Here is a 12,282-nt window from a genome sequence, read left to right on the forward strand (position 1 = left end):
ATTGGTTGGGATGATATCGACACCCGCTGCTTTGGCGTGCTCTCGGCAGCACTTGAGAGAATATTGACGACTGAGATGTTTGTCAACATGAACTTGGAAAAAAAAAAAAAAAGCCTGTTATTAAAAAAATACTCCTGTACATGGGAGATCTTTCAGTTCTGGCTGCTCCACCGTTCTCTGTGACATCACAAAGTTCCAGGAATAGAAAAGCCAGATAAAATGATTGAGTGCAGCCTGACCTATCGGCTCACAGGGATGACTGTACATACACTGAGCTCATAATCACAAACTTTGATCAAGTTAATATGAAGGAACGGGAGATTTATGACAGGAAACAAGAACAAAACGAGGAAAACAGGTCCACTTTTAATCTAATTTTATTACCTGGTTATTTAGTAAATTAGATTTTTACATCTTACTCATTAAAAATAACGACCCCCTCAGATAAATCTCGATAAGTGCATTTAGAAAAGGACAGGCCCCAAAAAACAACCATTAAAAGAAAAGCTGGAAACATCTGTGCGTCTCTCTCTTCTTGTATATAAAAGGAGGTAAAGCCACAGATTCTGATTCTCCACAGAACGACCCAGTCTGCACGATGACATGGAAGTAGGACAGTCTCTGTTTGCCCCACCCACTTCCGCCTGCAGCATCTCCAAGGAAACGCCGCCGCTCAGGGAGAGTCCCTCCAGCAGGGAATGATGAGAAAGTGAACACACACACACACATCTGCTGTTTGACTTCAGCCTCTGACTCTTTATGGCTCAGAGTTCTCCGTGAGGAGCCTCCAAAACAAAACCCCAAATCCCCCCAACACGGTCCGGCGAGCCAACACGAGGCTCCGCCTTCAGGCGACGCTCAGCAGTCCTCTGAGTGTAATTTTCAGGCACTATGGACACACACACACACACACACACACACACACACACACACACACACACACACGGTCCAAGCAGTCAGTCGTCCGGCTCGGTGACACACTGCTCCACGATCTCTCTCAGGTTGGGGTTCTCCATGGCGGCCGCTACTCGCTCCTTATCGTTGATCTGTTTGTTAACTGAGACAAAAACAGAGACGACACAAACGTTCTGACAACTGGACCACACCAGAAACCCGCACACGTGCTGCCCCCTCCTGTAATGTTTGGGAGGAGCTGAGCTGGTTTTTAAATAACCTCAGAGAGCGCTGCTTAGCTCCAACATATCATCTCATGGGGTGTTCCTCAGGGCTCCATTCTAGGACCTCTGCTGTTGCTCCCAGCTCGGGTTTATCTGAGTCTTTGTAAAGATTTCACCACATTTCTGAGTAACTCAGAGCTGGATCAGGTATTAGTGTCAGTTTAATCACTGCTGTTGTTTCAGATTCAGGGTTTTAATGGTTAATGACACCATGTGCTCTGTGAACCACTTGCTCATGTTTGTGCTGTAATGTTCGTGCAGCGTTTTAGCCTCTTGTCTCTGCACTTTATCGCTCTGTGGTGATTTTTAGCTCTTCACTCTCACCTGTTGCTGTATTTTGTCAGTTTGCTCTATTTTTTAAAAGTCGTTCATGTAACTTGTCAGTACAGATAATCTCTTGATACTATTTTTTTTTTTATCTTGCACCGTCTACATGCTAATACTTTTACATGTTGAGCACTTTGATCCCATAGTTTTGTGTAAACTAAACCTAAAGACAGTCAAAACAATAGTAACCATAGGAACCTGTGCACAGCTGGGGTAGCATGTGACTAAAACAGTAGGACAGGGTTAGGAGCAAAGTAAGAAAGGTAAAGTAAATACCATGAACGCACCCAGAGAGTGAATACAGGAGCCATCTTGGCTTCTAACAGCAGATCTCTTCGGGTAAAAGACAATCTGTGGTTTCTAAAAGCTGCATCAAATATTCGTGGATCCTCCTGACCCCCTGCTGTCTTTGCTGAATACGTCTAGCTGCGTGTTCCACACAATCCATGAAAATGCCTTTCAAAAAGAAATGAGGCAGACTTACTATCTTCTTCAGTAGAGTGTGTTCCTTCCGAAATGTAAATTTCCAACTGAGAAGACAAAGAAAAAGAAGCGGTGTTAACGGGCTGCTTGTTTCAGAGTTATTTATCCAGCTTTTATTCAGTTAACAGAGGATTTGAAAGCTCGGCTCTGCATAAAAGAGAGAAACACAGAGGAAGGCGGTTTAGGATTAGAAACTTGGAGAGACAGAAATAAAGCAGGATTCCTGCGGCTCAGAGAATAACAGACGCCATTCATCATTTAAAACTCGACTTTGAAATGTGAACGCTGCTCAGAGTGTGATAAAACTGAAATCTGACGGTGCACAGCGTGAACCCTCAATGACTGAGACCGCTCTCAGATGACTGGTTTCAGTGATAGGACTTGGTCCCCAATGGGCAGAGAAATGCTATCATGTGGCAGGAAGACAACGCTGGAAACTAGAGCTGGGCGATATAAGATTTTTTCATATCACGATATGTTTTTTTCATTTCAGGCGATAACGATATATATCACGATATAAGCCAAATAACTATATTTGTAAGATTTAAATGTGCCGTTGCTCACAAGTAAAATGTGAAATAATCTGCAGCTTGTTTTGATTTAAATATTTATTTCCCATAATAAGTTCAACAGGGTAGACGTACTTAAGGAACATGAGACTTCAGTTTCAGATAAATAAAGGCAAATATTGCAAACTACACAAAAGGCAGCTGCTAAAGCGTTTAAGTTTCAAAATAGAACAAACAAAACAGACTACTAAATTGTCAATTCCACTTAGAAACAAAATATTAAATTCTAAGTTTGTTTTACAGAAGAACAGACAAAATTGACTAACTTTTGTAAATATCAAATAAACTGAGAACTAAAAGGAAATTCTCAATCTCTCCTTGTTGTAAAGCTTAGCTTTTCAAACAGTTCTAACAGTGACTTTAGTCTGACAAAAGCCGAATGACGAATTAGCGCTTTCAGTCAGAGATTGAGCATGCACCGGTTTATTGTCTTTCCAGACTTGCTTTCGGCACAATTTACAGTGCGCGCTACTCTGTTTTTTGTCAGACTTGAAATCGCCGAAATACCTTCACACTACGGAACTTCTATGGCCCTTCTGTTCGACAATCTCTCCGGAATTGGAACCATCATCGTTTTTCTCTTCGGTAACCTTCGCTCACGCTCTCGGTTGATTTTTCTCTAGTTGGCAAACTCATTTCCTTCATTACCCGGGCAGCCCGGCTGCAAAAACAAATACACATGTGCGCCTTGGCACTTGTGCTGCACGTAACAAGTCACGTGACGTGACGCTGCGGCTGTGATTGGTTCGGCTCTGCGCTACTTAATTTGGATTGGCTGTTCTTTTTTTTTCTTTTTTTTAAGAGGACAAGAGAGATGAGGCCTATCGCAATAGTTTAATTTTTCTATCGAGAAAAAGTTATTTCGCAATACATATCGTTATCGTTCTATCGCCCAGCTCTACTGGAAACTAACCAAGCTTTGGCCAAGAAAACATCTGGTGCAGGGCTGGTGTCCTGCAGGTTTTAGATCTCATCCTGGGTCAACACACGTGAATCACATGACTTCATTACCAGGCCTCTGGAGAACTCTGGAGGTCATTTAGCCATTTAAATCAGCTGTGTTGGATCAAGGACACATCTGAAACCTCTTTTAGCCTCTGTTGGGCACTGCTAACACTGTTGGCCTCTGTCGGGCACTGCCGGCCTCTGTCGGCCTCTGTCGGGCACTGCCGGCCTCTGTCGGGCACTGCCGGCCTCTGTCGGGCACTGCCGGCCTCTGTCGGGCACTGCTGGCCACTGTCGGCCTCTGTCGGGCACTGCTGGCCTCTGTCGGCCTCTGTCGGGCACTGCTGGCCTCTGTCGGCCTCTGTCGGGCACTGCTGGCCTCTGTCGGCCTCTGTCGGGCACTGCTGGCCTCTGTCGGGCACTGCTGGCCTCTGTCGGGCACTGCTGGCCTCTGTCGGGCACTGCTGGCCTCTGTCGGGCACTGCTGGCCTCTGTCGGCCTCTGTCGGGCACTGTCGGCCTCTGTCGGGCACTGTCGGCCTCTGTCGGGCACTGTCGGGCACTGCTAGCCTCTGTCAGCCTCTGTCGGGCACTGCTAGCCTCTGTCAGCCTCTGTCGGGCACTGCTAGCCTCTGTCGGGCACTGCTAGCCTCTGTCGGGCACTGCTAGCCTCTGTCGGCCTCTGTCGGGCACTGCTGGCCTCTGTCGGGCACTGTCGGGCACTGTCGGGCACTGCTGGCCTCTGTCGGGCACTGCTGGCCTCTGTCGGGCACTGCTGGCCTCTGTCGGGCACTGTCGGCCTCTGTCGGGCACTGTCGGCCTCTGTCGGGCACTGCTGGCCTCTGTCGGCCTCTGTCGGCCTCTGTCGGGCACTGTCGGCCACTGTCGGCCTCTGTCGGGCACTGTCGGCCTCTGTCGGGCACTGTCGGCCTCTGTCGGGCACTGCTGGCCTCTGTCGGCCTCTGTCGGGCACTGCTGGCCTCTGTCGGCCTCTGTCGGGCACTGCTAGCCTCTGTCGGGCACTGCTAGCCTCTGTCGGCCTCTGTCGGGCACTGCTGGCCTCTGTCGGCCTCTGTCGGCCTCTGTCGGGCACTGCTGGCCTCTGTCGGCCTCTGTCGGGCACTGTCGGCCTCTGTCGGCCACTGTCGGCCTCTGTCGGCCACTGTCGGCCTCTGTCGGCCACTGTCGGCCACTGTCGGGCACTGTCGGGCACTGTCGGCCTCTGTCGGCCACTGTCGGCCACTGTCGGGCACTGTCGGGCACTGTCGGGCACTGTCGGGCACTGTCGGCCTCTGTCAGCCTCTGTCGGGCACTGCTAGTCTCTGTCAGCCTCTGTCGGGCACTGCTGGCCTCTGTCGGGCACTGCTGGCCTCTGTCGGGCACTGCTGGCCTCTGTCGGCCTCTGTCGGGCACTGTCGGCCTCTGTCGGGCACTGTCGGCCTCTGTCGGGCACTGTCGGCCTCTGTCGGGCACTGTCGGCCTCTGTCGGGCACTGTCGGGCACTGCTAGCCTCTGTCAGCCTCTGTCGGGCACTGCTAGCCTCTGTCAGCCTCTGTCGGGCACTGCTAGCCTCTGTCGGGCACTGCTAGCCTCTGTCGGGCACTGCTAGCCTCTGTCGGCCTCTGTCGGGCACTGCTGGCCTCTGTCGGGCACTGTCGGGCACTGTCGGGCACTGCTGGCCTCTGTCGGGCACTGCTGGCCTCTGTCGGGCACTGCTGGCCTCTGTCGGGCACTGCTGGCCTCTGTCGGGCACTGTCGGCCTCTGTCGGGCACTGTCGGCCTCTGTCGGGCACTGCTGGCCTCCGTCGGCCTCTGTCGGCCTCTGTCGGGCACTGTCGGCCACTGTCGGCCTCTGTCGGGCACTGTCGGCCTCTGTCGGGCACTGTCGGCCTCTGTCGGGCACTGCTGGCCTCTGTCGGCCTCTGTCGGGCACTGCTGGCCTCTGTCGGCCTCTGTCGGGCACTGCTGGCCTCTGTCGGGCACTGCTAGCCTCTGTCGGCCTCTGTCGGGCACTGCTAGCCTCTGTCGGCCTCTGTCGGCCTCTGTCGGGCACTGCTGGCCTCTGTCGGCCTCTGTCGGGCACTGCTGGCCTCTGTCGGCCTCTGTCGGGCACTGCTGGCCTCTGTCGGCCTCTGTCGGGCACTGCTGGCCTCTGTCGGCCTCTGTCGGGCACTGCTGGCCTCTGTCGGCCTCTGTCGGGCACTGCTGGCCTCTGTCGGCCTCTGTCGGGCACTGCTGGCCTCTGTCGGGCACTGCTGGCCTCTGTCGGCCTCTGTCGGGCACTGCTGGCCTCTGTCGGCCTCTGTCGGCCACTGTCGGCCTCTGTCGGGCTCTGTCGGGCACTGCTAGCCTCTGTCAGCCTCTGTCGGGCACTGCTAGCCTCTGTCGGGCACTGCTAGCCTCTGTCGGGCACTGCTAGCCTCTGTCGGGCACTGCTAGCCTCTGTCGGGCACTGCTAGCCTCTGTCGGGCACTGCTAGCCTCTGTCGGGCACTGCTAGCCTCTGTCGGGCACTGCTAGCCTCTGTCGGGCACTGCTAGCGTCTGTCGGCCTCTGTCAGCCTCTGTCGGGCACTGCTAGCCTCTGTCAGCCTCTGTCGGGCACTGTCAGCCTCTGTCGGGCACTGTCAGCCTCTGTCGGGCACTGTTGGCCTCTGTCAGCCTCTGTCGGGCACTGCTGGCCTCTGTCAGCCTCTGTCGGGCACTGCTGGCCTCTGTCAGCCTCTGTCGGGCACTGTCAGCCTCTGTCGGGCACTGTCAGCCTCTGTCGGGCACTGTCAGCCTCTGTCGGGCACTGCTAGCCTCTGTCAGCCTCTGTCGGGCACTGCTAGCCTCTGTCAGCCTCTGTCGGGCACTGCTAGCCTCTGTCGGGCACTGCTAGCCTCTGTCGGGCACTGCTAGCCTCTGTCGGGCACTGCTAGCCTCTGTCAGCCTCTGTCGGGCACTGTCAGCCTCTGTCGGGCACTGTCAGCCTCTGTCGGGCACTGTCAGCCTCTGTCGGGCACTGTTAGCCTCTGTCAGCCTCTGTCGGGCACTACTAGCCTCTGTCGGGCACTGCTAGCCTCTGTCGGGCACTGCTAGCCTCTGTTAGGCAACATTAGTGAAACTTTTTTGAAAAGTGTTAGCTTATAACCAGCTGTTGTTGTTGTTAAACCAGCACTCGTCAGGCTTGTCTAACCTACCGGTAAAAAGTAATTAGGACATTAGAAAAAATAAGCATGTTTATGGACTTTTCATGTGTTACCTATTAATTATAAGTTCAACAGAATGTGGGTTTATTTTTTATGAGAATCAGGAGGAGATGATTAAATACCAATAATATAAATATGAGTTATTGTACCAAATAACCTGAAATAATCACTCACTGTATTTTTAATGTTCCTGTGTGGTTTGGATTAATTGCTATGCAACAGTCGGTGAGAGCTTCCTGCAGAAATCAGGCTCCATTAAACAAACTTTTCATTACCCTGATAACTTTTTCTGCCAGTGTGAAGCTGCTTTGTCCAGCACTGCTGATTAAAATCACTCCTCTAATTAAGAGGCTACTCGTCTCGTTTGCAAAGCAGCTTTAATGATGAAGCTTGCAGCTCTCCACCTGCCTGCACCCTCTCCTGTCTGTCTGATAACAGTCCAAGAACTCCTCAATCTCTGATGCTGAAACCTCTCCAACAAGCTCATGAATAAAACGCTAATGGGCTGCCAAGGCCAGCGGAGGGTTCATCCACAGCGGTATTCCTGCCTCCGTTTCTCCGAGTGCCGCTCATTGATGTGTTAATGAGAGAACAGCTGTGTCTGTCCAGGAAGCTTCGACTCCACCGCTTCCTTTTGTTCTCTGTGGGAACGTTCGATTTGTTTTGTCACATCTGAGTTTGGAAGGCAGTTCAAACGTCTGTGCACACAAACACAGCACCGGGTGAAACTTCTATAATTATATTGCTAGTTGTTCTATACATAGACTGTACACATCATCGATTTGAGGAAATCCTCAAAAACGAAGCTGTCCTGTGTCACCATAAACCTTTTGCATAGGCCACGCCCCTAACCATCCAGACTTTATGTTTTAATGTAATTTAAACAGGTTATAAATAAAATCACTCCTCGGGGGAAATTATCTATCGTGAGCTTATGTACCTGATACAAGACATATTTATTGTAACCTGGGAGTTTATGGGGACTCACTCACTGCTGGAGCCTCTAGTGGATGTTAGAGGAACTGCAGGTTTTTGGCAAATTTCTTTTGATGTCATTGTTCTACAACTGAAGTCAGAAAACGGCTGAAAGCAGAGGTGTCGTTTGGCAGAGGTCAGCTGACCACCTTTCGCATGCGCATTCTAACCTAGACCATGACGAGCTCCGCCTAAACCCTGACCAAAAGTAGAAAGTGGGCGGGGAAAAAGGTGATGCTAATTGCTAAACGCAAATGTTCAAATCAAACCCCATCAAACCTTCTTTGTGTATTTTCTCTGTACATCTGTGATACCTAATAAAGTTTTTTTTAATGTTCAATTGCTAGCCAAAAATTGGAATTAAAACTAAAGCTGGTAATTTTCCAGCAGCCCTGGCTGAACCATCTTTGGCCCAAAGTGCTAAGACTTGGAGACCAAAGCAAACATTGCACTGGCTTGACCACAACATCAAGATAAAAAGGATCTATGGGGGCTTGATGCCACAGGAGGTCAGGGTGAAAATGTGTCATCTGTGGTTTGGGTGCAGCGACTCGCGTCACGCTGAAACTCACCTTGTGCTTAAATGGCAAACATCGCTGGAGCTTGACTTGTAAGCACAGGCCTGCAGACACAGAAGAAGCCCATCAGACACTGACGAAGAGCAACGTTAGCAGCAGATTAGACGAGTGTGTGTCAGAGTTTACTGATGAGGAAAAGAGCAAACAGGAACATCAAACATGAGAAGAAGCCCGTGCTTCATCTCATTTCCAAATAAAGTCTCCAAACCCAGAGTTTGAAATCAAAGCAAAGTAAAAACTTCTCTTGGGACACATGACAATAAACACTTTGAATCGTGAGAGCAGACTCCTATTCAAAACGAACCAACTTCTCCCATTAGCTGCTAAATTAATCATTGTCCCACAGTGATGTCTTCAGCTGCCACAGCATGTATCGGGTTTTATATAGTCTGTCTTGAAGTAGATTCACTCTGTCGCTCCGACAGTTTGATAGAAATAGGAAAAGGAGCTGGAGCGGGCCGATAAAACATCCAAAAATGGAGCCACAGCTGTGGGCTAACCCCCCACAGCTGTGTTAAAAGGCTCTCCATGATGCAGCAGCGCTGTCTGGTTAAAATTTTATTTGCTTTTACACACACGCACGCACACACACACACACACAGCTTCCAGAGATCGCTTTGAGCTAAAAGCGAGACGTTGGTTATTTCCTGCTGCTCATCACATTAAGAGCGTCCTCGGGCGGACTCTGTCACTGCAGCGCCGACGCTGTGAGGACGTCCAGAATAATAAGTACAAGCTCTGTGGCTGCCAGCACGGCGGCCTGACAGAGGTGATGGAGGGACTGGACTGTAATTAAAAGGGAAGCAAACTTCTAATTAAAATAAATCAGGTGGTTACGACCCCGTTGCACAAGAATTCAGTGATGTGCAGCTCTCATACATATTCATGTTTTATTCCCAACAGAAGAGAGAAAACACATCAAATGTTTAAACTGAGACTTTTACTATTCTCCATGGAAATAGAGGAACATTTTGTAAGAAGGAGAAGCAGCGGGGCAGCACGATGCTGTTTTCTACATGTTCATTTGTTTTCTTTGCTCTTATTAAATCTACTTTAACAAGTCTGCAGATACGGGCAGTGTGACAGAGGTTTACTCTGATTACACAAACTGTATGCAGGACTAAGTAGTATTATATAATATTATACTGCAGTATATTTCTGACTAACCTGACGACACTTACATACTTTGAAAAAAGGCAGATCTTAAATGTCAGCGTGAGGTCAGAGGTCAAAGGTGACACGAGTATTCCTAAATGCCTGTATGTAGCCATTGTTATCACTTGAGATCAATCTCTCTGCATTGAAGGAGAGGTCAGAGGTCAAAGGTGACATCACATTTTAAATCTGTATACAGTCCTTTCTATATGCTGACAACACACAGCACACCTGTAAGAATCATGGAAACTAACCTGACCTGCTCTACCTGAAGCCCTGACACAGTTTATCCAGCTACGCGTCCACAGACAGAATGACACCAAACACAGAGCAGGTCACCTCGGCCAAGGTAATCGGGTCACTGGCAGCAGGTCAGTAACATGTCTGGGAATAAAAAGAGTCTGAGAAGGAAAGACGAGCAGAGGTTCACAATCTCCACAAACTACGTCGAGCAGCTGCTCTCTTTGGCTCACAGACATTTAAAAAGACGAACAGACGCCGCAGTGAGAAACACGAAACACGTTCCTGCCATCAGACTCAAAATGAGCTCATCGTTTTATTAAAATGGTTCACTTTCTCAGTTTAAACACTGGACACGTCTCTGTGCTCCAGTAGATAAAACAGGAGTTTATGAGGTTTGCAGTGTTACTTACACTGCACACAGCATCCCAACTAACAGCTTCTGGGGTGGATCACAGACTCTTGTGTGAACTTTTTAGTTCCTGATTATTTTTAACTTGATTTCATTTTTAAGTGTTCAGTCTTGTCTTTAGGCTCATGTTGATCTTTCACTCTGGTTTCTCTTTGTTGAAGCTAAGATTTGTTTTTCAAATGCAGTTCCTCCTGTAAGCGTCTCCTGCTGATCTCCAAAGATTTTCCATAAACCTTAGAAATAGATTATCTGGAATATTTTGAGTTGTCCTCCTAACAGGAGCTGAAATAACTCAGACCTGGTTCAATCATCGACTCACCGATCAGCGTAGCCAGGGAGCAGTGGGGGACGGTGGGGGAGAACCTGATGATGATGAGGTACTCGTCTTCTCCGAGCTCCTGCACCTCCACGCACTTCTCCGTCACCACCTCCAGCTCCTCCAGGGTGTTGGGCTTCTCTGGGTCACGGATCGATTTGATCACATCTGATGGAGGGCAGAAAAAGAAAACGTGAGTCACATGACAGCGAGATTAAAGCGAGAAAACAGGCAAAGCCTCGTGTTTGAGGATCAGCTGAAACAAACTGAGAACGATACGAAGAGTCCAAGAAATTCAGAGTTTTTCCTGCTGCAGAGCAGACCTGTAAGAAGGTCACTGTGAAGAAAGTGAGTCTCAAGGCTCTCAGGCTCAGATATATACATACACCCCCACGAATGTCAGGTTAAATGCCTCTTAGCATTTAAGAGGCATTTAATCTTAGCAAGATGCACCTCAACCACATGTTTTTGCATCCACCAACAAGCTTCTGGCATGTCTGGCTGAATCAGTCGAGTTCATTTAAACTGGTCCACAAATTTTCAGGGGTTTGGAAACGCTCAATGCTAAGCCCAGTGTTAGCCTGCTTTATCCAAAACCAGTTCTGATGTGTGTTTGGGATCGTTGTCCTGTTGGAACTCCCGACTGTGTCCCCGTTTCACCCGGCTAGCTGCTCATTTGAGCTGAGGGGGACAGTCTGGGTCTCTCCCAGACCTCAGTGGGGACAGATCTGAGTAACTTGTACTTGTGTGATCTTGGATCCTTGTTCAGAAACGGCTCAGAGAGACTTTCCCAACTTGTGTAAATCTGCAGTTCTGCTTTTCAGATCTTCACTGAGATGGCTGGACTTTCTCATTGTTCCCAGTATTGGTCAATCCAGTGAGTGCTGTCAAACAAATCCTTTTTATGCTGCAGAGAGAATCTGTCAGTTGTAATTAACCATGATCACAAATGAGAAGTTAACAGGCCTCGGCCAAGTTTAAAGACATCATAGAACCTCCAACATCATTTATCAGAAGCTTTCAGCATGTATGCGTAAACATGCCTGTATAAACACTTGTGTCCAATCAAAATGAATTCAGACTTTTGCACCCAGATTTTGTTTTTAAGTTTTTTAAAACAGTCCATCCTGGAAGAAGAACCGTTCAAAGAAATCATTAAAAGCCCCAAAATGACTGTGAGGTTCAAGCCTGTGATGAGTGGATGGAAACTTCATGTAGTTTTACTGAGGAGGGCAGTTAAAAATAGGTCAAATGTTGAGGGTAAGTTTTAATTCTCTACCCTTTTCCACATGTTTAACCAGCCAAATCTTTTCTTTCGTCGCACCAAACTCCAGTTCAATAATTTCACATTTAATTTAATCTTCAATAGTTTACGTTTTTACTACTAATCTATAACACCTGCTAAAGCTTATTACACGGTCGACACTTCGGCGCGTGATTTAATCATCTGCGAGCAAAACTGACAGAAAGCTCTCAGATAGTTTTTCTTACAGTGCGGCGGTGTTCATCACTGACTGTATGTATTTAACATTATTTACAGTCGTTGGTATTTATTGTCAGTATCTTGGCCGTGGGTTTACAGACTTACAGTACGTAGACAGGTTAGCTGACAGTGCAGTAGAGCCTTGTTTATGAGACCAGAGCCTCCATTAGCCTCCATTACCGGCTGAACGTACCGTACACTTCTAACGCTTTCTCCTCCATCTTTTTGGTCCTCGGGGCATTCCAGTTGTCCGTCAGTCCGGAGAACTGTAAAACCTTCGTGACAGTTAACGACACGAGGCTCAACACTGCTTCCATGTTTTAGAAAACGCCATAATAAACGGGACCTTTCGCGGTGACTTTGGCAGGAAAGCTAAGAGACAGCCGTTAGCGTACAGCAGCGACAATGGAACCAATCAGCTGCAGTTAGCATG

The 12,282-nt window shown here is 48.8% G+C and overlaps 1 protein-coding gene across 1 annotated transcript; it reads right to left on the minus strand.

The window, feature by feature from the left end:
- Positions 1-345: 345 nt before the first annotated feature.
- ciao2a (cytosolic iron-sulfur assembly component 2A) lies at positions 346-12,280 on the minus strand. The gene is made up of 5 exons (XM_063477538.1): positions 12,043-12,280; positions 10,370-10,534; positions 8,238-8,287; positions 1,990-2,035; positions 346-1,057 (listed from the first exon to the last, which is right to left on the minus strand). The coding sequence occupies exons 1-5, from the start codon at positions 12,164-12,166 to the stop codon at positions 957-959; spliced, it is 486 nt and encodes a 161-aa protein (XP_063333608.1). The 5' UTR covers positions 12,167-12,280; the 3' UTR covers positions 346-956.
- Positions 12,281-12,282: the final 2 nt, after the last annotated feature.

Source organism: Pelmatolapia mariae, linkage group LG7, assembly GCF_036321145.2.
Source record: "Pelmatolapia mariae isolate MD_Pm_ZW linkage group LG7, Pm_UMD_F_2, whole genome shotgun sequence".
NCBI classification, from domain to species: domain Eukaryota; kingdom Metazoa; phylum Chordata; class Actinopteri; order Cichliformes; family Cichlidae; genus Pelmatolapia; species Pelmatolapia mariae.